We start from the raw sequence: 21,840 nt of genomic DNA, 5'->3' as shown, positions 1-21,840 counted from the left end.
GAGAATATTTTACACAAGAATTGCACTCCATGCAATACGTGAGCTTGCCATATTTTGCCTACTATCTTGCACTGTTGCCGTACTTGCGTAAATGCAATCAAGGGATGTGTTGCACTGTAGCCCTTGTGGTAGTTTCACGGGTGTCAACAGCGTCCCAACTCGCTTTCCGTCTTAAGAATCTAGAATGAATTGACAAAAAGGAAAAAAAACAGAGAACAATCTACACAAAAAACTTTTCCTTTGTAGCCAAATTCTTTGCCAATTAGGTTACGTGATCTATCATTAATTTCTTTTGTCAATGAATTTGAATTTAAACATTAGCTTCTTATAGTGATTTTTTTTTTTTCCTTTGTGAGAAAAAAAGAATGGATGTTAGGTAAAACAAGAAATATATAAGGTGTAAAATAGTAATTATATATTATACAACATATAAAATTAAAAGTTACCCTCTATAACAAATTTCCACTTATAACATTATGATGCATACAACTATTTTTTTATGGTTTTTGACTCATGACTATAATTCAAAACTGATAAATTTTCACCAAAGTAAAACACAAAACAGAGCTAGTTGTTCCAGAAAGCAGCCCCCCTCGGCCCAACTCAATCCGCTTCTTTAGGCAAAACATTTCCAAAATTATTTCAGTGGGCCAGGCTGTTCCGGGATCACTACCAATTTCCAAAATTAAAACCGGCTAAGTACCGTTAGCCCGAGCACGTGCCAGTCACGTGACCTACCTATATTTTGAATTCGGACTTGTCCGCCATCTCTCAAATCTACTTTAATTTGACCCCCGTCCCCCTCCCAATTCAAATTCCCTGCCTCTCTCTCTCTCTCTCTCTCTCTCTCTCTCTCTCTCTCTCTCTCGCCTTTCAAACCAAAGAGCCAAAATTGAGAGCAAATCCCATTCTGGTCCACCTTCTTCAGGTGCAACTCTCTCAGATCCATTAATATCTTCCTACTTTTCAGCTATCATTGTCTAATCGTTTTCAATTATTTTTTGCTATTTTTGTCTGGTAATTTTTGTGCGAATAATTTGGTTCTTACTTCTGATTCTGATTAGGGATTCATTTCAATCTGGAGGCGGGGGGGAGGATTTAGGATTTTCGATTTCTTGAATAAAGCTTTGCTTTAGGTGGAGATGGATAGTTCGGAATGTGTTCGAGTGGCTGTCAACATAAGGCCATTGATTACCTCCGAGCTTCTGATAGGCTGCACAGATTGCATTTCTGTTGTTCCCGGTGAACCCCAGGTAGCTTTTTCATTTTGGTAGAAATTTTAAAATTTTAAGGTGAAGTTTTGGTTTTCATATTTGGGAATGTCAAATATGGCTGATTGAGATGTTTATTTTGTTGCATATTAATTTTTGGCATGTAAATTTTGTACATGAATGGCTTATTTGGTGCCCCTAAGCTTGGGCCCGGATCGAACATAGTAGAGATATGAGATGAGAAGGTTCTCTTAATTTTCACTCAAGCTACCAAAACATCCAAATATTACTACTTGAATAAAATATGTGTTCACTATGTCACTCTTCATTCTTATTTCCAAGTAAAATCCTACAATCTGATTTTACCTTTTTATAACTTTAGTTTCATTATTTTGCTTTTTTATGTTGGTTTTTCTAACTTTTTGTTTCTAACTTTCTCATATTCTATCTTCCAAGTTCCAATCCTTTCAAAATCGGGGGAAAAGAAGAACTTGGGATCCCATAGATTATTTATCCCTCTTGGCTTTTGTTTTTGGTAAAGAGGTCACTTCTTTCCTATCCAACCAGTTTCATGGTTGCTTTTTTCTCCTTTACCAGGCATAGTGTGTTTAGGGTTTCAATGATCTTTCTGCATGAACTTAATGAAAAGTCATGATTCCAGTGAGTAAATGGTATAATCAAAACCCCTGTTTGGACCTCTGTTGGTGTCAGGGGGTGTTTATGGGACGAAGCTTTACAAGTTTCTTTATGTCAAGTAAAAAATTCTTAATTCTGTAATGTGTGTTCAATCAAGTTTGAATTTTTTCTTTCAATAATTAAAATAGAACGTCGAACATACTAGTAGTGAGTGATCATGGGATATATGTGCAGGTGCAAATTGGGTCACATTCATTCACATATGATTATGTTTATGGTAGCACCGGATTTCCTTCTAATGCAGTATATGATGATTGTGTTGCTCCACTTGTTGACGCGCTCTTCCATGGATACAATGCAACTGTGCTTGCATATGGACAGGTTTGATATTTATGAAATCTCTTTTTGTTGGTTTTGTTTTAACTTATGTTTAGCTAATATAACTAGGTTCAATCCATTTAATATTGCAGACGGGTTCTGGGAAGACTTACACGATGGGCACTAACTATACCGGCGATGGAAGTAATGGGGGAATTATACCCAAAGTGATGGAAAGCATATTCAAAAGAGTTGAGACAAAGAAGGATACTACAGAGTTTTTGATCAGGGTATCATTTATCGAGGTACAAAGATTTCCATCAGTTCATTAGTATTCTCTTTAAATTATTTGGTTTATGTGTTGATCTTGTATGTCATAATGGCAGATATTCAAGGAGGAAGTGTTTGACTTGCTTGACCCAAATTCATCATCACTCTCTAAAAACGATGGGGCAGCACCTACAAAGCCTGCCCCAGCAAGAGTACCCATACAAATTAGAGAAACAGTGAATGGAGGGATAACACTTGCTGGTGTCACTGAGGCAGAGGTTAGGACAAAAGAAGAGATGGCATCATATCTCACCCGTGGATCATTATCTCGTGCTACTGGGAGCACAAATATGAACAGTCAATCAAGGTGCTATGCCTGACTTTTCTATTAGTTAGGATTAAGTAGTTTTGTAATATAAAAGCTGAATTCAGTTCAGGCGTGTTAAATTCTGTGTGTTTACATTATGCTTTAATTCATAATGCCAAAGTTTGTTATGTACATCATACTATGCGCATACTCTTTATCCTTATTCCAGTTTGTTATGTACATCATACTATGTGCATACTCTTTATCCTTATTCCTTTTTCCGTTTAATGTGGAATGGAAGACTTAATTAACTAATCAAAATAGCAGCAAGTGGTGTTTGTGGCAGATGAATATGACAGTTTTTGCTTCCAAGCATCATCATGTTGAATTAACTCAATAATTTCCACATTTGTTTGCATAATTTTTAGTTATTCTTACTTTTAAGATTTAGTTCTTTTTTTTTTTCTTTCCAATTTTTAAATAAGCTTTTAAGATTTGATTCATTATGGATGAACTAATGTATTATCCTTTTTGCTTCTTTTGTTTTTTGTTTTTCTTTTTACAATGCAGTCGTTCACATGCTATCTTCACAATAACTATGGAGCAAAAGAGGACTGCTCACTTTGTGAATGGAGCAACTCATGATGATATTGGTGATGATATCTTATGCGCAAAACTCCATCTAGTGGACCTAGCAGGTTCTGAGCGGGCAAAACGAACAGGCGCAGATGGCATGCGCTTGAAAGAAGGTAATTATGAGGTTTCTTATATGGAAGCTTTCTTGTATAAAGGAATTATACACTAGGCTTATGATGGGCCTGCTGAAAAATTATCATCTTTATTACTGGATATTTGTTCTCAAATAAATCTGATAAATTACCTTCGTTAGCCCTTTTAATCTTTTCCCGTTTTGTTTGAATTGGCTACTGCTTGTATTTTAAGATAAATTATGGTTCTTGTAATAGGCATTCATATCAACAAGGGCTTACTCGCTCTGGGCAATGTGATTAGTGCCTTGGGAGATGAAAAGAAGCGGAAGGAAGGTGGTCATGTTCCGTATCGTGATAGCAAATTAACACGCTTATTACAGGCATGCAAATTATTTCATTTCCTTTTAGTTCTTGTTGTACACTTTATTGGAGCTTGTAAGTTACAGACATATTTTCAGCATCTACAATTTGCTTGTGGTCTTGTGGATAAGTATTCTTTTAGAAATTTTAAGAAAAATGGTACGTAGTGCAGAAGTTTTGTTTGTTATGCTGAAATTTTAACATTATTAGAAAAGAAATTATCGAAAATATAAAAGTATAATTTTATATCTCGAAGCAGAAGTGCTTCACTGTCTGTAAATAAACAGAAGTAAAGATGCCTTACTACTCTTCTGACTAATCTTTTGCAATTTGAACTTTTAGGATTCTCTTGGAGGAAACAGTAAGACTGTGATGATTGGTACGTTGTTTTTCCTTCTTAGATATAAGCTTCATTGGGCGTCAAGACATGCATTTCTAATTATTCTATTTTCATTTGCTTAGCTTGTGTTAGTCCAGCGGACACAAATGCGGAAGAGACGTTGAATACTCTAAAATATGCAAATCGTGCTCGCAACATTCAGAACAAGGCAGTTGTAAGTTTAGTGCAACACAATTATTTTTTGATAATGTTTCATCTATTTATTTCTTTTATTGATTTTATCTTTTATTTTAAATTTTAGATCAACCGTGATCCCATGGCAACTCAGTTGCAAACAATGAGGAGCCAGATTGAGCAGCTGCAGACTGAACTTCTGTTTTACCGTGGTGATGCCAGTGCACCATATGATGAACTTCAGGTATTCCACTGTGTAAACATAAGCTCTTTAGCACCTTTATTATGTCTATTGCTTTTAGATTTTTCAATAATTTCAAATTTTCTAGATCCTGAAGCACAAAGTATCATTACTCGAGTCAAGCAACATGGAGCTGCGGAACGAGCTTCAAGAACGCCGAGTCACTTGCGACCATCTAAAGCAACGTGCTCTTGATGCCCAGGTATTATAACAAAAAGATAGTTCTAAAATTCTGTCATTGATTAATATCTAGCCATGAGACTAATATCCAATATTTCAGGTTGAAAAAGATAAACTAGTCATGAAAATTGAATCTGCCCGAAGTGGTAAATCTTGGGATGAGATCGACTCTAATTCAGTTCAGGTTGGTGTACACTGATTTCTCTTATTTTGTGTGTGTGTGTTTATTTGTTTTCTGGCAGCATGTTTTTTTTGGGTGTGTAACTGCTGCTTGATGATAAACAAGAAACTCATCTGAGACATGGCTTTTAATCTCTTTTCAGGACTATGACTTGCTAAAAGGTTATGTGTCAAAAATCCAGGAGTTAGAAGGGGAATTGTTGTGCTTGAAAAACTTAAACAACTCAAAACCGAAGAGAATTCTTGACTGTGTTGAGTCAGATGATGATGGCTTTCACTCAAAGAATATATTATTCCCCACTATTAATGAGTATTCATCTGATTATGATACCAAAGCTGGGGATATTCCAGGTATATTATGAAAAATGCTTAGAATTTCATCTGATTTCTTGCTTTCTCTAGTTTGATTGATTTGGTTGTACATTATAATTTCATCGACCGCCAAGCTTGATTTCCTGAGTGCTACTTTCTGTTACAACTATCTGCCAATAATTTTTGGTTTTATAGAACTGTGGAGTGCTAGTGGGTAGGATAGACAAATTATAGTACGGGATATTTCCTGCAATTGAAAGTTGTTGTCAATTTGTTGTAATTGCAATTCTTTTGGTACTTTTTTTAAAAATTATTCTTGATGATATATTGGGACTTTATCTTAAATTCTAAGGGTAGTATATGTAAATATGAGACTTAACTTCTATTTTTTTAATTTTTTTAACATAATAAGAGGTTTATTGAGGATCCTACGGGGTAGGTAACAAAGGACTCGTTGGATAGAATTTGTTCCTGGTCGTCATTGTAGGGTTTGATTTTCTGGAGATATACCTTTGTTCCTCTTTCATGTGTCGTGTTGTTCTTTTTGTGTTATCCTTGGGCATTTTATGAAGTTTATAGCAGCTAGTAGGTTAGGTTCTTTATGTGTGTTAAGTGCATAACTTGTTTATGCTTGTACCATTACTTTTGTCCTAATAACGTCTTTGAGTTTCCCATCAAAACTTTTAATTTATGTGTAGATGAGATTGAAGATCATGAAAAGGAGCAAGAATATTCTTCACTTCAAGAAAAATTTGATAGAGAGCTGAAAGAATTGGATAAAGCTCTTGAACAGAAGGAGGTGAGGTTTCTTAATTTTTGACTGCAGTGGTAGATTTATTTTGGTTGCCCATAAATTTGAAGAAACCCTTCACTGGAAGGGTATTGTGAATGGCCTGCTAAATTGTTGCCAATTTTTTTCTTTTCTTATAGATGACTTGTTTAAGTTTTAAACTATTTCTTTCCGCCCTACTTTTTTCTGGGTTATGCTTTGCTCATTCCCAATTGTTGTGGCTTTCTGGTCACTTTGTTTTATTTTATTTTAATTTGGTTTGGTTTGATTTGTTAAAGGCTGAAATGAAGCGGTTTGCAACTTCTGATACCTCGGTTCTTAAACTACATTATGAGAAGAAAGTTCAGGAGTTGGAACATGAGAAGAAATCACTGCAGGTTTGTTTTCTTTCTGGTATACTCATGCTGTGCCCGTGATAAAGGTCTGGCTCACAAATCTGCCTGTTCTGATTCTGCAGAAAGAGATTGAGGCATTGAGACACAATCTTGCAAATATCTCATCCACTTCCGATGATGGTGCTCAAAAGCTGAAGGAAGATTATCTACACAAGTTGAACGTCCTTGAAGGACAGGTGATTACAAATGCCTTAGTCTTTTGATGGAAATTGCATATCTTGGGTTAAATTTTTGTTTGCAGGTTTCTGAGCTGAAAAAAAAGCAAGATGCTCAAGCTCAACTTCTGAGACAAAAACAAAAAAGTGATGAAGCTGCGAAGAGACTTCAGGATGAGATCCAGAGAATAAAGACTCAAAAGGTGTTTGTTGCTAAAAATGCGCCTTTTCATGCAAATTGATATTTTTAACATTTTGTTCTCATTATTAACTGCAATGCTTATTTCTTAGGTTCAACTGCAACACAAGATCAAACAAGAGTCTGAGCAGTTTAGGTTATGGAAAGCATCACGAGAAAAAGAAGTTCTCAGGTATATGGATTTGTTGAGTAGCTTGCATATGTAAGTTGTGGTTTTCTGATGGATTAGGCCACATCATTTTCAATACTGGTGATATGGTTATCATGTAAATGATCTAAGAATGTGCATATGGTATAGTCATGGTGCTCTGTAGCCTACTGTTTACCAATCATGTGGTACTTATCAATTTTTGTTACTCCTAATTTTTGGTCAACAACAATCATGATTTAGAAAACACATTTCATTGAATTTTGAAAAAAAAGAAACATCCCAAAGTCGTCATTTTTACTTTTGAAATGTTATTAATTCTTTTTTATATCTTTTAGGTTAGCAGAAAGCTACTTTTGCTAGATGAATAACATGAATTCTCCTTTTGTGTAACAATTTTAAGATGCTGTACATACTGTAGCTTGACTATAATGTCTTTTCATTTTTCTAAACTATTTTGTAAATAGAGAGCTAAGGAATTTTCCTTCTTTTTTTGTCAATTAACAGCTCAAGAAAGAGGGGAGGAGGAATGAGTATGAGATGCATAAGCTATTAGCTTTAAATCAGAGGCAAAAAATGGTAAGAAAATGCTTATTAGGATTTTCTTCCTTCATTTATAGGAAGATATTCTCATTTTTCTCTATGTTATGTCAGGTTTTGCAACGAAAGACAGAAGAAGCTTCGATGGCCACAAAAAGGCTAAAAGAGCTTTTAGAATCCCGAAAGACTTCTTCACGTGAAACTTCTGGTCATGTGATATTCCTCTTTTATTTCCATTTTCATGTCATTATAGTGTATTAACAATTAATTGTTCTATGCAGGTGCTGGAATTGGCAGTGGTCCTGGAATTCAGGTACTTATAAGTTGTAACTCTATTTATGTATCTAATAAGAAAGAAAAGAATCATTTATCAGAAGGAATTGCTTGTTTTTATGATATGGATTTGGATTAATGTTGTGGATTTATAAACATCATACTATTTATGTCTATGCCGTATTGAACAAGGCCCATGTGTTTGATGTGGCTTGATATTGTAACTTTAACATCAGTTAGTTTGATTTTTTAAAAGTTTCCTGTGTTATTATTACAACATGGAAATTGGAATGCTTGTGATGAGGATCTAATTGGATTTTAAGTCCATTTGACTGCTTATAACCTCTTGATATATATATATATATATATATATTTTTTTTGTTACAATAACCTCTTGATATATTTGGTTGTGTTTTTATCCTACATTTAACTTTTCCCCAAACAGGCTTTAATGCAGGCAATTGAACATGAACTTGAAGTCACAGTTCGGGTGCATGAAGTACGATCTGAGTATGACCGCCAAATGGAAGAGTAAGTCTTTCCATTCTAGTAAACTACTTTATAAATTGACTTAAATGGTCTTGACTCTTGAGATTTTTTTAATTGACTAGCTTGAAGATTATACCCTAAATTATACTTTATGTTGAATTTTCTCTTAAATTTAGTTGTGCCAAGTATCATTTTGAATCAGGTAATTTTTTTATTTAAAAAAAAAAGCCTTTTTTATCCTGCTAGTTAGATTGTATAAGTTACAGAATTGGCTATGAACTTTCTCATCTTTAGTTAAATAAAAAGGGTTTGTGCACGTATTCTATATTTACTTTCATGCACAACCTGTAAAAGAGTCTGTCTCCTAGATTCCTTTTGGTTCAATTTGAATATGTTTATAGTCCCAGACAATTTGTATATTGTCTAACTGATTGAGAGTGCAACAGTTACCCATACGCCGTTTTGTTTTTCATTTGAAACTATGTATGTTTTTTTGTTTTTGCCAATCAATTTTTGAGTGGGACAAATTTTTATAACATGGCAATTCTATAGAATCAATTTAATTACATTTGCTATTGCAGGCGGGCTAGGATGGCCAAGGAGGTTGCCAAGCTAAAAGAAGAAGCAGAAATGTTAAAACGAAGTAATTTAAGGTGAGTAATTTTGCAGATGAATATTCTGTGTGCAAAATGTCTTCTTTATTGTTTTGTGCTACCGTGACATTTATGCGTATTGAACGGTGTTGATTGCAGTGATTGCCCCCAAGCAATGTCTCCTGGTGCAAGAAATTCAAGAATTTTTGCACTTGAAAACATGCTTGCTACTTCATCTAGCACCCTTGTTTCTATGGCATCACAATTGTCAGAAGCAGAAGAGCGTGAACGGGGTTTTAGTGGGAGGGGACGCTGGAACCAAGTTCGGTCCCTTGCTGATGCCAAAAATCTGATGAATCATTTATTCTATTTAGCTTCTTCCTCCAGGTATTTTGGTCAAAGATTTCCCCAGTATAGAATTCTTGTTTAAAAACAAACCTTTAGTGTGTGTCGGCGAATTCTCTCTCTCTCTCTCTCTCTCTCTAAGTATTTACTTTTGCATGCAACTGAAAACAATATTATCCCTGCTTTTCAAGGTGCTCGTTACGAGATAAAGAAGTGGCATACAGAGAAAAGGATTTGGAAATAAGAGATTTGAAGGAAAAGGTAGTAAGCTTGAGTAGTTTGCTTAGAAAATCAGAGATGCAGAGGGCTGAGCTTATTCATCAGGTAGAGTAGCTTACATGGTTTTTAGTGTGATACCATGCTCTTTCTTCCTGTAATTAAGCTCCAAGTCAATTGAATTATTTTATAGTACAAATAAATAGAATTGAACATGAAGTAGAAGGGATAACAAGCAAATGGAATTTGATTTATATTTTAGTTTTATTAGTGTTTATCATGTGAATGTATGTGCATATTTATGTGTGTGAGGAAATTCGACTTAGGTTAGCTGTCCAGTGATTGAACTGGACTTTGACCACAAAGCTAATTCTTTTTTATGAATTTTTATTTTCAGTTTCAAGTGACAAGTGAATAAGACCATTAGAACCCCTTAATGAAATGGTCATCCTGGTCTTTGCACTATTTTCATGATTTGGCATACTGCATTAAACTTTTCTATGGTATCTAATGGATGAGTTATTCCTTGCTATTGATCCTTGTGCAATTATGTCCTTTCTGTGTGAATTGTTAAATTTGTGCACACATTTGTTTTTGTAGCATTAGAAAAACTCAATTCAGTTTTCTGTCATTTTTTAATGATCTGAAAAATTCTTGTTTGGTTAATCTTGTATGAACTTTGCAACAGAATTCAGCCTTGAAGAAATATGCCATGAGCTGTTCAAGGGATGGTGACCTAAACAATGGAGGACACAAGTATGATTTGCGCAAGCTGGTAAGTTCTAGGGGCATTTCCCTTTGTTAGTTTTTCTTGCTGCTTACTACAATGTTTGCTCTTTTACTTGTTATTACAGTTGACAAAAAATTGTTTTCTTTATTCTGTAATGACTGATACGCTGTGAATCCAGGAACACCGGGCATCATTCATCTTGGAGGATATGGATACATCTGATTCAGACAAATCAGATGCAGATAAAGATGACGAGTGGGTAGCATCTGGGAAACGAAGATCTAAAAAGAGAAAATCCAAAAGTGGAAGTTCAAGTGGGGGGTTTCCTTCATCAGACAGTAACGATTTGGGAGGCTTCAAATTGGATGGTTCAGGTGAGGGGATTGTTTCTGTGAAGAAAAGTGAATCAGGCATGTGCTGCTCTTGTAGCAAAATCTCCTCATGCAAAACTAGTAAATGTCAATGCCGATCTAGTGGTGGAATGTGTGGACCTTCATGTGGTTGTGTGGAGGCAAAGTGTTCAAATAGAGAATCTGTCCCACAAGAAGTGCTTGAGTCTGCACAAGCAGAGACGGCTGAAGGGATTGGAAATGATATAGGGACTGATGAAGCAGAAAAGAATCAGCTACTTGCTACTCATGGCGCAAGGCTACTTCAAAATGCATTGGTTGAGAACTCTAGTGAGACAACTGATGTTGATAAACCAAGGAGGGCTCTATCAGAGATTGGAAATACGTTGGTATACTTTAGTCTTACTGATAGACTTATTAGATGCATTTTCGGATCAAATATCGTTTAACTCTACTGGACTAATTTCATTCACTCCTACATATGATCCAATGGCTTAAAGAAATTTCTATAACTTTAAAACTTGGTGGCCAACCATTTTGCATTGCACAGTAAATTTGTTCTTGCTTGATTTTTTAGAGTTTCATTTCTTTGAAACTCTCACTCTTATTTTGGCTTACATTTTTGTGGTTGTTCTTTGGTTTCTATCATCAACTACAGGTCAAATCCAATGCACCAAGACCTAACCAGAGAAAGAAGTGGCGAAAATCCACAGTACAACTTGTTACAAATGCTCCGCCTCCCTCGCAGCCAGAAGTTGCTGAAGCACCTCAAAGGCCAGATAACAGAGGGCATGAGGCAAGCATCCCTATGAAGCTACCGAGGGCCATGCGATCTGCTGCTTCAAATGGCAGCAACCCATTTAGAGAAAGGAATGCTGATAAACCAGATCAATCCGGGGTCAATAAGGAAGGTGGAATTCCTACTCCAAGAAGCCCTCTCCGGCAGAACAGAACATCAGATGAGAAGGAAAACTGTGGCCTTTAACTTTTATAGCCTCTCCCCCATTGGAATTGTTTATGCCATCAGTGTGAAGCTTAGGGGGGTGTATGCATTTATAGTGATGTAGGCTTAGTATGATTTTGTTGAAGGTTGCTGCTAGTTGATGGCGAAAATACTGCGGCTACGTGGATTGATCAATCCGGAGCCTTGATTTGTGTTTGATTGTTGAAGAAAGATGTAGATGATTAGGCCTTTCTTTGCTGCTGTGTTTAGATGGTGCTCAGGAGTGTTGTCACTGTTATGTTCTATCCACAATTCTTAATGGCATTGTAGATACAAACTGATCCATTCGGAGAAATATCTTCCACATGAATGATGCTAAACTTGCTTGGTTTTTCCATAAAATTGTATGGCAAAGATTTTATTGAAGGCAATGAAATCATATACCATCTTTCCCTGAAAATAGAGAAAAAGAAATCATGAGTTTGACTTATGACATGGTTTAAAGAGGAAATTCGAAGATTCAAAGAGATACGATTAAAAATAAAAAATATAATGAAGTTGACGGAAATGACCACTAGGGCAACATTAAATCTTGTTAAAGGATGGTTATAGCTATTTTTGGAGATCATTGACAAAAATGCAACTCGAATATAATTCAAGAACCATTTTAACAATTAAGCCTCTAGAAATTTTTTGAATCATGTTTCTTTGTTTTTTACAGTGTCATTTTCAGTAATTTTTGAAAAATATAAATTGTAATTATTTTCTTAAAAAAATCAGTGACTGGAAATAGCACCACTCGATCAAAATAGAAAAATTTCCCCTTTTTTTCTTTCTCTTTTTTGAATTCAAATTTTGAGTCTTGAAAAAAGAAAAAAAAGACAAAGGAGAATGCAAAATTAATGATAGGTTTTGGTCAACGTTCATTCAATTTGACGTGGCAAAATTGAACCAGAGGTTTCCCTCCTTTTATTTTGATTATGATTATTTTTTTTACAAGTTTATGCCGTCGGGCGTAAAAGGAATCCAAAGTGAAAGAGGTCCTCCTCCTCCTCTTCTTTACCACATTAACACTTCAGTCTTCAATACAGAGCCTCCGGATCCGATCCATACCCGCCCGAGCTCGCCGATTAGGGTTTCAGATTCGTCGATTTTCCAACAAATTGATCCGATAGCAGAAGGCCGGAAGATGAAGAAAGGCAACTGTCACTCGAAGCAAATCATTGATGCATCCAACTCCGAGAAGAGAATTCACCAACTAGAACTCGAAAACAAAGCTTATCAGGTCTCTCTTTTGTTCTTTCTGATTTCATTTTTCTTTGAAAGTTTGGAAGCCTGTTTGGATGCTGAGAAAATTTTGAAATTAAATAAATAAATAAAAGAAACTGGAAGCGCGGGTTTCAGCTTGAATGAGATTGAATTGATGTGAGTTTGTTTGGAGTTAATTTTGTTGATTTGAAGTATGCTTGGCTGGTGAGAAATGTAGTAAAACAGTGAAATTGGGGAAAGTTCACTCGAGTCTGTTTGGTTGATTAGAAAATGTTGCGAAAGAGAAGATATGCAATTGAATTAATCTGATTATGTCACTTAAAAGTAATGTGAAATTAAAATTTTAAAACTTTAAATTTAATTTTGAGTTTCTTGTGAAAATCTTTTAAATTTCTTCTGATGACAACTAACAGAAGGAGGTTGAGGAGCTGAGATACAAGCTTGCAAATGTTTCATCCACTTCTGGTGATAATAGTGCTCAAAAGCTCAGGGAAGATTACCTTCAAAAGTTGACATTCCTTGAAGATCAGGTGGATTTTTTGTTAGAAGTTGTGACGAGGTGTTTAATAATAGTATTGCATTGCATGTTCTATATCTATAAATCCATTTGTGCAGGTTACAGTGTTGACGAGGAAGCTAGATGCTCAATCGCAACTCTCAACCCAAAGAAGAAGAGGGGACGAGTCAACAAAACAGTTACATTTCGAGATTCAGAGATTGAAGGCTCAGAAGGTGACATTTTTTAGTTAATGAGGCATGCCTGTATGAAATATTGTGAACTTTCATGCTTCAGTAGTTAACAAAATTTTGTGCTGTTTAGGTTCAACTGCAATGTAAGATGAAGCTAGAATCTGTGCAGTTTAGATTGCATAAGGCTTCATTGGAAAAAGAAGTTCTTCAGGTATATGATTTTCAGATCTTGGTATTACATTGGTGCTTCTATATTGGTATCTCTTCCTTCTCAAGTTCTCTGAGATATCATGTTTGGCCGTGGTTGGTTGAGGGTTCAGTGTCTTTTCAAGTATTTTTGTATGTAATTGCCCTTTCGTGCTCATTTTTTATATAAACCATCTAAGAATGTAGTATTATCAAAATTTTGCATATCTTACGAAAAAGAAAAAAAATCTTATAAGTGGTCTTTTAAAAATCTTGATCCAGCAGCATTGCTATGATTAAGTAGATAAAGGGCATGGCATGTGAAGCTATCTTCATCATGTCTATATTGACATGTAAAGCTGTGAATGAGCTTTACAATTAGAAATTTTGTAGGTCTTTTATTTTATTCCTGATGAGGTTGGAAATTAAATATTACTTAGCTTAAATAGAAAAGTATTTGGTATGATTATTAAGTTGGCACTGGGTAGTTTCTAGTATTGGAAATGCATATGAGACTTAAGGCAGTTTGTTTGAGGCATGCCTATTTTTGTTGTCATGTGTACTCGAATATTTGTTTGCATTTGACATTGCTGCAAGCCAGCAACTGGAGATGCATTTTGCATTTCCTCTTCTATTGAATAGCACATTCTGGGAACGTCTGAAGTTTGAATACTGGGTAGAATGGGTTGAGATGCATATCTGAGATTAAGATTGTTGGCATTGTATCTTTTTGTATATGGATTTAAGCTACTAACATGCTCTGCTTAGTATATCTGGAAAAGTTTTTTGGTTAGATTATCCCGAATTTATACCATGTCAAGGTATATGAATTTTTTCTGGGTATCTTTATGCATCGACAGCTCAAAAAAGATAGTAGGAAAAATGAACATGAGATGCAGAACCTATTGGACTCCAATCAAAGACTGAAGAAGGTAAATTTATATTTTCTTTAAGACTGAGATACCATAGATGTACTACTTGATGGAACGCTTTCTATCTGACAGTTTCAACTTGTGTTAAAATAATTCTCTGAGTTTCATTCTTCTGCCTCAGGTTTTGCATCGAAAGAATATGGAAGCTTTCATGGCCACTAAACGGCTTAGGCAGCTGTTAGAATCTCGCAAGGCTTTGTTGCTCAAAAAAGATGGTCAGAAACCTACCGCTTGAATTAGCTTACATTTCTGTTGCTGCAATTGTATAATAGTTTACTTTTCCCCCTCATTTCGGTTTAAACTCATGTAGGTGCTAGAAATGGGAAGATTGCAGCACTTGAGGTATTTCATAACCAAACAAGGAGTAGTAAAATGTGTGTGTGTATAATTGGTGCATATGCTTATATATGCACATATGTATCATCTATAATTTGGTTGTGTTACTAGTGGAATTGGAAATGACAGCCTTTATTTCATCTTCAAAGAGGTATTACATGCAATTAAAAACGGTTTCTGCTAATTCTTGGGACTTCAATCTAACGCAATCATATCATTACTCTTGACTCATTTTAAATATCTGGTGCAGGGTATTGAGCATGAGCTTGATGACACAACACAGTTACACGAACTATGTTCTCAATATGAGCATCAAATAGAAGAGTGAGTCCCATTATTATTTTGTTTCCAGGTTTCTGTGATTAATTGCTCTTTCATCTGTTCAGCACTGATGCTGGAAACTATGTAGCTATGTATTCATATAGTCTCTTCCTCACTTATGCTTTCAACTTAAAACTGTATGGTTTTAGAGAGTTTATGTGCAATGGATTTAACACTATATCTAGAACTATACAATCAATACAAAAGGACTGATACCCGTAGAGGAGAAGTTAATATAGGGGCTAATATCTTAGATGAAAATAAATTAATCTGGAGTTCATATAAGCAGACAAACTTTCTCAAATCAGAGTTAAGAACAACTTGCATGAGACGTTGCAGAGACACTAAGGTTTGTATGTTTTGTTTTCGTAGTTCAGTAACACGTCACTCAAATGAAGTTTTTGAAAATTAAAATTTTCATTTCTTTATTAAAAGTTATCTTCAAAGCTAAAGTATATTACTTTTCCATGATATGCGTGACTGACGTATCTAGTAGTTTATTTGTTGTGCTTTGTTTTAATTGTTTTTTGGAATTTATTTAAATTGTTCTGCTCAAGAGTTCTCGTTGGGCAAACGTTCCCAACCACGTTTTTTCATAGAAGATGGAACCGAATTAAGAAAGGCATCTTTCTCATTTTGGATGTTTAGGATGGCTGAGGAAGCTGCAAACCTTAAGGATGAAGCAGAAGCACGACAGCAAGAACTGTCGAGGTGAGAAGTTTTGCTTCTGAATTTTGTTCCTGCAAAGTTTTTGTAAAGGTTTTCCTTAATGGTAGTAAGTGACCATTCCCCTGCCATGTTAAGGTGCCCATGCCAGGAGAAAGAGGTTGACTGCTTGGAGAAGGATTTAGGTATTAAAGACCTGAAGGAACAATTTGTTAGCCTAAGTAGTTTGGTTGGACAACTAAGATTGAACAAGGCTGAGCTTGATCATGGGAGTAAGTCACAGGTTAGTGCACTTGGATGTGGATCAATGCTTTTTGATCTTTTGAATTTAATTTCTTATTTTTTTCTTTTTCCGGACCTAAAGCATGTGAGGGAATGAATTAGTTGCAGTGTTCATAATGAAATACAAAATAAAATCCTCAATCATAAACTGAAAAACGTGATTTCTTTTATTCTATAACCTTAAGTTATTATGTTTGATGATCAGGGTATTATGAGTCAACATTCTGTTTCTGTTGGGAGCAATAGTTGCAAGTTAGGGGTGGACTGCACATCTGTATCAGAAAATTCTAATGCCATAAAAGTCAAAACTGCATCAACAGTGTGTTGCTCTTGCAGTAAGTATTCTCTGTGCAAGACGATGAAATGCAGATGTCGATCCACCGGTGGTGGCTGTGGGGCATCATGTGGCTGTGCAGCCTCTAAGTGCAGTAATAGAGAAGCAACAGCCCCAATCAAGTCGGATGACTTGCCACAATCAGAGACGCCTGATGGTGGTTTGAATGGTTCGAACGTCATTGAAACAGAGAAGAGTAGCATAGTGGCTTCCCAAGGTGCAATGCTGCTTCAGAGTGCACTAGTTGAGAAGCCTGCTGAATCAAATGACAATCTTGGGCCACGAAAGAAACCATTATCTGATATTGGGAACATACTGGTATGCCCGTTATCCTTTTCGAGCTCCAATTTATTTCCTCAAAGAACTAAATGTTTTCTAGCGAGTACTTTGTTCTCTGCTCCCTAATAGTTTTCGTAACCTTTGTATGGGACTGTCTGCCTTTGTATTTGGCAAACTTTCAGAAATGTGTTTTTAAGGTACCTCTGATTACACTCCTAATTGCCATTGGATTCAAAATATACTCTCTACTTGCTGGCGTCTATCCCTTTGAGCATTTCATTACATTTCTCCTTGGTCCCTAATTGAAAATTTTTAAATCCTGCAGGTGAATGCAAACGGTGCAAAACCTGGCCAAAGAAAAAAGGGGAGAAAACCGGCAATCCGGCTTGTTACTGTGGACCCAACTTCCTCACTGCCAGTAAATAATGAAGGCCTAAACGAAGCCGAGGATGAAATGTAGGCAGATAGATCCATGAAGTTACCAAGGGCCAATACTTAATGATTAAATATCAAAAAGTTGACATAGAAAAAGAAAAAAAAAGAAAGAGAGGTCAGTAGCGCTATGAATTTTTCGTTAGTTGATTGATGATCCTGCTCGGCTAGTGTAAGGCATTGATTGAGGTGAAAGAGAAGAATCGTTGTCTTTAATTTGATGAACTTTTTGGATCTATAACTAGGCTTCTATGTATGGATGAATGCATAGATTGATATAGTTGATAAATGTCAGATACTATTACTTTTAAAAAAAATCCTTATTTGTTGAAATGCCTTCTGTAGTTTCCAAATAGTCTCAGTTTGCTCTCCTTAAAGTTTCAAATGACTCAATTTCCCCCATAAACTTCCATTCTGTGACCAAGATTGCCACATTCCGTTATTTTTCTATAAAAATCGTTAAATCGGTGGGGCTGGTTGAGATGAAGGAGAATGTGGTGGGGGCCAACAATTAGGGAGAAAAAAAAAAGGGAGTTATTTTTATCTTTATTTTTGACATATTTTAAATAATTTCAAGCATTTTTTATATTTAATTTGAATTTTTTATTTTTTAATAGTTAAATTTACCAAAATACCCATGTCATTTCAACTAATTTAACAATTTTTATATTAAAACTAACGTAATGCGACAACTTTGGTCCCGTAATGGAAGTTCAGGAAGGGATTGAGTCAAACATCAGGAGATAGGGAGCAAATTAAGACTATTTGAAAACCACAGGGTATTTAAACAAATAAGCCTTTTAAAAAAAAACACCAATTCACATTTCAATGCCTCAACAATTGGATCTCACACATTTGCAAATCTGATATTTAGGAAAAAGTGTTAAGCAAGTCGTGACAAATTTGTTATTCATAAAGGCAAATGGAAAAAGTTTCCAAAACACGGGACCAAAGTATTCATCGTAACAGAAGCACTTCCTCCTACAACAGCAATCTGATCCTTGGTGGGATCTTAACATACTACAAAAAATAGTATACACTTGTCGACAGATTTCGTACTCGCTGAATCCGCCTACTCCCAAGACCACGTGATGGTTTCCAAATTTTTTTCAGCCAGCACCATTTTTGTCAAACCCCTTTAGTGATTTCAAGTTTTGTAACCCAGTCGCCAAGTTGACTGGCAACGCAGGCTGACCCTGTGGAACCGAAGGAGGAGAATTTCTTAACTGAATTCTCTACTCCAAGAAACTCATACACATCCTTGTCAAACACTGGATGAATACTTCTGAGCTCATCGAGACTCAAGTCCTGAAGTTGGCAATTATTTGAGACGCACACTGCCACTGCCCTTCCAACTATGTCATGAGAAGTTCTGAAAGGTATTGCCTGTACAAAACAAGAAAAGAAACCTCAGTAGCAATTATGGACAAATTTGGACTTACCATCGTTAAGATCAGTTGATGGGTAATATATTTTTGGTACAAACTACAGACCATATGTACACACTATGTTATTTTGGATGGAAGTTTATTGAAATTTGATCAGGACCAACAAATGTTATGAACTACATGTGATGCCAAAACTGCTAAATAAAATGGGTCGTTATGATCTAAATAATTTCAATAGTTCCAAAGCAAAGCTGCCAGTTATAGAACAGCATTTTTTATCATGAATGGTGATTCAAATTAAAGAAGTTTTAAGCTCGTCTAATTGGTAAAAAAAGAAGGTTGACCATAGAACTTGCCTTCTTCACGAGATAATCAGCAAGTGTTGTGGCATCAAGATGACCAGCAGGTAAACTCTTTTGTATTCTCTCCCTATTAAAAGTAATGTTCTGCGCAAACTCTGCAGACACTTCAAGCATCCCCAATATTGTCTTCACGCTGTCAAAGACAGGTTCTTTATCTTCCTGTCTCAAGGGGCAAAGAAAGAACCTTCTATAGTCATACTCAAAATGTTGCAGGATTAGTTAAAATACAAAATGAATTTTTATACAATATATATGCTAGCAGAACAGGTTCTTGTATGCAGCATTGTGTTTGTGTGTCAGCAAAGTAACGTGCATGCAATGTGTGGCTAAGACCTACATTTCAGGTTCAATAACTTAAAGGGTGAAACAAACCCGACTAAACCCGTCTTTCCTTGCTGACTGTACATGAAAGAACTGATGTCCTTTGAAACCACTAAAGAGACACACTAGGTTTTCCTTTTTGAAGTAAAAAAGAAAAGATTATACCTGCAAATCACGATTATAAGCAAGGGGAAGTCCTTTGCACAATGTGAGAAGGGTAACCAGGTCTCCTACTATTCTAGCCGACTTTCCACGAACAAGTTCCATTGGATCTGGATTTTTCTTCTGAGGCATGATACTACTTCCTGTTGAAACCTTGTCACTTGGTGTGAGAAATCCAAACTCCTCTGAAGCCCACAATACCCATTCTTCACCAAGCCGGGAGAGATGAATGGCCGTAATGGCATTTGCAGAAAGAAATTCCATGACAAAATCTCGGTCTGAAACGGCATCAATACTATATGAAGAAAATAAATTAATAAATTATTTAATGAACACATAAAGAAGCATGGAATACAGATTGGACCACAAAGCACAATCACTACGCTCATCAAACTGAGATCATTGGGTATACTTAATGCACTTGTATTACTGCACATTAAAGCATGATGAATATAAGATATACTGAACAATTGTGTTTGCCAATAGTGGATAAACATGACTGATCTTTGCTGCCGTTAATGAAAGAATAGGGCAAGCATAAGTAATTCTTAAAATTAAAGGAAAAGATAGCATATCAGCATATCAGCTGCTTTGACAGAGTTCCATGCAATTTGTTGACTAGAATGGTAAGTGAACCATAGAACTAAATGTTGCAAAGTCTCACATGCATTGGAAGGGAAGAAAGAAAAGATGGCATAAGGAATACCGTAAAGTAATTGACTAATTTGTTAACTAATTGGCCAGTTTACAACATCTTTTGCAGATTACCAATGAAACAACGACGGATCATGAAGCTCCATACTACAGCACACAAGCACATGTCAACTCCGATCCCATCCAAAGCATTATACCAAGGGACGTACCTGTTCTTCATAGGAGCAGTAAAGTCTAAAGCAGCAGATGTCATAAACCGATCAATTGGAAGTCCAGTGCCAGCCAATGCACAAGCACCTAAAGGGCAGAAATTCAGCCTCACTCTGCAATCTAGTAAACGACCAGCATCACGTTCAAGCTACAAAACATAAAAATGCCACAATTTATCTCTTCTAAAGGCCAAGCATATAATAAGGCCAACACAACTACTTCATAAGCACCAACATACCAATTTTTACATGTAAATATAACCTAATCCACAAATTCATATACAGAACAACTACCAAGCTACTAAAAACACAAGGCCCACAAATTATATATGCATATGTTAAGCAAACACACTCAGTTGCAATATAATTTTTCCCTAAAAAAAATTAAAGCCTTTTAATATACAAACGAATTTATAGCAGTTTCTGTTTTTTAAAATCTGGGTTAAGAAACAGTAAAAACAACACATACTTATTGGAAGTAAGAGTTTATTTTGGGTACTTGAATCCAAAAAGTTGCTCTTTAAGCTTTTCTCTTCGAAGTTTGAAATCCAAAGTTGCCCCCACTAATGTCTCATCTAGAAAAGGAAAAAAAAATTATCTATATATATAAAGCAACAACATTTCAAACAATCATATATTTTCCACACACAAACCTGCTCAACAAACGCCAAGAGCAAATGCTGAAGCAGAACAGGTTGAGCCCTCTGCAAATGCGTGTACCCAGGAACAATCACACCCTCGTTCTCCATCGCCAATTTGACAAGCGAAACCTGAAGATGCTTAATCTTCGCGCCGATGGCATCGATCGCGTCTCGGCACCACAACCGAAAATCGGTCAAGACCTGGTCGTTTCGGCTCCGAGCCGTGTGGAGCTTCTTCGCCGGTTCGCCGATCAAATCGGTCAGCGCCGCTTCGATGTTCATGTGCACATCTTCTCTGTCCGTCCTCCACTCGAACTCGCCGTTCTCGATTCGCCTCTCGATCTCGCTCAGCCCTTGGTGGATGCTATCCCGGTCGGGAATAGTAATCAATCCCTAAAACAGAACAAAGAACAAATATTTCACCCCAAAAACTCAATTCATGAAAAATAAACCCACAAAAAAAAATATATATATATATATATATATCGTTTACCTGTTTGGCTAGCATGGAAGCGTGGGCCTTGCTGCCCAAAATGTCCTGCTTGTAGAGAGCTTTGTCGTACGAGATGGACTCGGTGAAGCGCTCGACGGCGTCGGTGACGCTCTCTTCGAAGCGGCCGCCCCAGAGCTTGGACTCCTTGGGCTTGGGCTCTGCGGATTGGGCTTGGGCGGCGCAGCGGACCTCGAGCTTGGGCATGGCGGTTCTGGGGGCGGGAAACGACGTCGTAGGGGAGGGTCGAGGGTGCTTTGGGATGAAGTGGTCGTCTGAGGGAGAGCAGAGTGAGAGTGAGTAGTTGAAGACGGCTAAGGATTCCATAGTTGGACGGCTCACAGTGGCGGATGCAGGAATTGCATAGTGTGAAACTACCCAGTGGCGGCGACGGGGACGGCTGGTGGTGAACGGCTGCTAGCACCCTTGGCAGCGGCGGCAAGGGAGGAGATAGTGCTGGTGGAGGTCTTGGGAGATTGGG

At 36.5% G+C, this 21,840-nt stretch overlaps 3 protein-coding genes across 5 annotated transcripts; 2 read left to right on the top strand and 1 right to left on the bottom strand.

The window, feature by feature from the left end:
* The first annotated feature begins 793 nt into the window (after positions 1 to 793).
* Positions 794 to 11,807, top strand: LOC103319494 (P-loop containing nucleoside triphosphate hydrolases superfamily protein). Of its 3 annotated transcripts, none has more exons than XM_089045652.1 (28): positions 794 to 928; positions 1,065 to 1,253; positions 2,082 to 2,228; positions 2,318 to 2,470; positions 2,552 to 2,802; positions 3,313 to 3,491; positions 3,708 to 3,832; positions 4,155 to 4,191; positions 4,275 to 4,366; positions 4,454 to 4,570; positions 4,656 to 4,769; positions 4,848 to 4,931; positions 5,071 to 5,278; positions 5,938 to 6,038; positions 6,308 to 6,406; positions 6,487 to 6,600; positions 6,666 to 6,782; positions 6,871 to 6,948; positions 7,431 to 7,505; positions 7,581 to 7,662; positions 7,748 to 7,779; positions 8,185 to 8,270; positions 8,810 to 8,881; positions 8,981 to 9,208; positions 9,358 to 9,490; positions 10,071 to 10,157; positions 10,291 to 10,851; positions 11,121 to 11,807. In XM_089045652.1, exons 2-28 carry the CDS (start codon positions 1,143 to 1,145, stop codon positions 11,445 to 11,447), a joined length of 3,810 nt encoding a protein of 1,269 aa, XP_088901778.1. In that variant the 5' UTR covers positions 794 to 928; positions 1,065 to 1,142; the 3' UTR covers positions 11,448 to 11,807. The 3 variants fall into 3 exon arrangements, with proteins under 3 accessions (XP_088901778.1, XP_088901777.1, XP_088901779.1); XM_089045651.1 differs by having other exon boundaries at positions 7,581 to 7,674; XM_089045653.1 differs by having other exon boundaries at positions 7,581 to 7,674; positions 10,291 to 10,847; positions 11,121 to 11,422.
* Positions 11,808 to 12,302: 495 nt separating this feature from the next.
* Positions 12,303 to 17,465, top strand: LOC103319493 (chromosome-associated kinesin-like protein). The gene is made up of 12 exons (XM_008221040.2): positions 12,303 to 12,690; positions 13,088 to 13,204; positions 13,290 to 13,406; positions 13,495 to 13,575; positions 14,411 to 14,482; positions 14,604 to 14,697; positions 14,793 to 14,824; positions 15,069 to 15,142; positions 15,788 to 15,850; positions 15,944 to 16,088; positions 16,293 to 16,739; positions 17,026 to 17,465. The coding sequence occupies exons 1-12, from the start codon at positions 12,409 to 12,411 to the stop codon at positions 17,158 to 17,160; spliced, it is 1,659 nt and encodes a 552-aa protein (XP_008219262.2). The 5' UTR covers positions 12,303 to 12,408; the 3' UTR covers positions 17,161 to 17,465.
* Positions 17,466 to 18,013: 548 nt separating this feature from the next.
* On the bottom strand, positions 18,014 to 21,807 carry LOC103319492 (L-Aspartase-like family protein). Its single transcript, XM_008221038.3, has 6 exons — positions 21,363 to 21,807; positions 20,882 to 21,262; positions 20,229 to 20,377; positions 19,369 to 19,660; positions 18,877 to 19,041; positions 18,014 to 18,518 (listed from the first exon to the last, which is right to left on the bottom strand). Exons 1-6 carry the CDS (start codon positions 21,684 to 21,686, stop codon positions 18,261 to 18,263), a joined length of 1,569 nt encoding a protein of 522 aa, XP_008219260.2. The 5' UTR covers positions 21,687 to 21,807; the 3' UTR covers positions 18,014 to 18,260.
* Between the last annotated feature and the right edge of the window lie 33 nt (positions 21,808 to 21,840).

This window comes from Prunus mume, linkage group LG2 (assembly GCF_029339155.1).
Source record: "Prunus mume cultivar Tortuosa linkage group LG2, ASM2933915v1, whole genome shotgun sequence".
NCBI classification, from domain to species: Eukaryota; Viridiplantae; Streptophyta; class Magnoliopsida; order Rosales; family Rosaceae; genus Prunus; species Prunus mume.
This window is presented reverse-complemented; position numbering and strand designations above follow the sequence as displayed.

Bases quoted from the DNA above. Each gene is read 5' to 3' on its own strand.
- LOC103319492 (XM_008221038.3), bottom strand. From the start codon at position 21,686: ATGGAATCCTTAGCCGTCTTCAACTACTCACTCTCACTCTGCTCTCCC. The intron at 20,378-20,881 runs GTTTGTGTGTGG...TATGTTTTGTAG, and splicing joins TCTTGGCGTTTGTTGAGCAG to CTTGAACGTGATGCTGGTCG. The intron at 19,661-20,228 runs GTACGTCCCTTG...TTCTTCATATAG, and splicing joins ACTGCTCCTATGAAGAACAG to TATTGATGCCGTTTCAGACC.
- LOC103319493 (XM_008221040.2), top strand. From the start codon at position 12,409: ATGCCGTCGGGCGTAAAAGGAATCCAAAGTGAAAGAGGTCCTCCTCCT. The intron at 13,407-13,494 runs GTGACATTTTTT...TGTGCTGTTTAG, and splicing joins AGAGATTGAAGGCTCAGAAG to GTTCAACTGCAATGTAAGAT. The intron at 13,576-14,410 runs GTATATGATTTT...ATGCATCGACAG, and splicing joins TGGAAAAAGAAGTTCTTCAG to CTCAAAAAAGATAGTAGGAA.
- LOC103319494 (XM_089045651.1), top strand. From the start codon at position 1,143: ATGGATAGTTCGGAATGTGTTCGAGTGGCTGTCAACATAAGGCCATTG. The intron at 4,367-4,453 runs GTAAGTTTAGTG...TTTAAATTTTAG, and splicing joins ACATTCAGAACAAGGCAGTT to ATCAACCGTGATCCCATGGC. The intron at 6,949-7,430 runs AGGTATATGGAT...TTTGTCAATTAA, and splicing joins CACGAGAAAAAGAAGTTCTC to CAGCTCAAGAAAGAGGGGAG.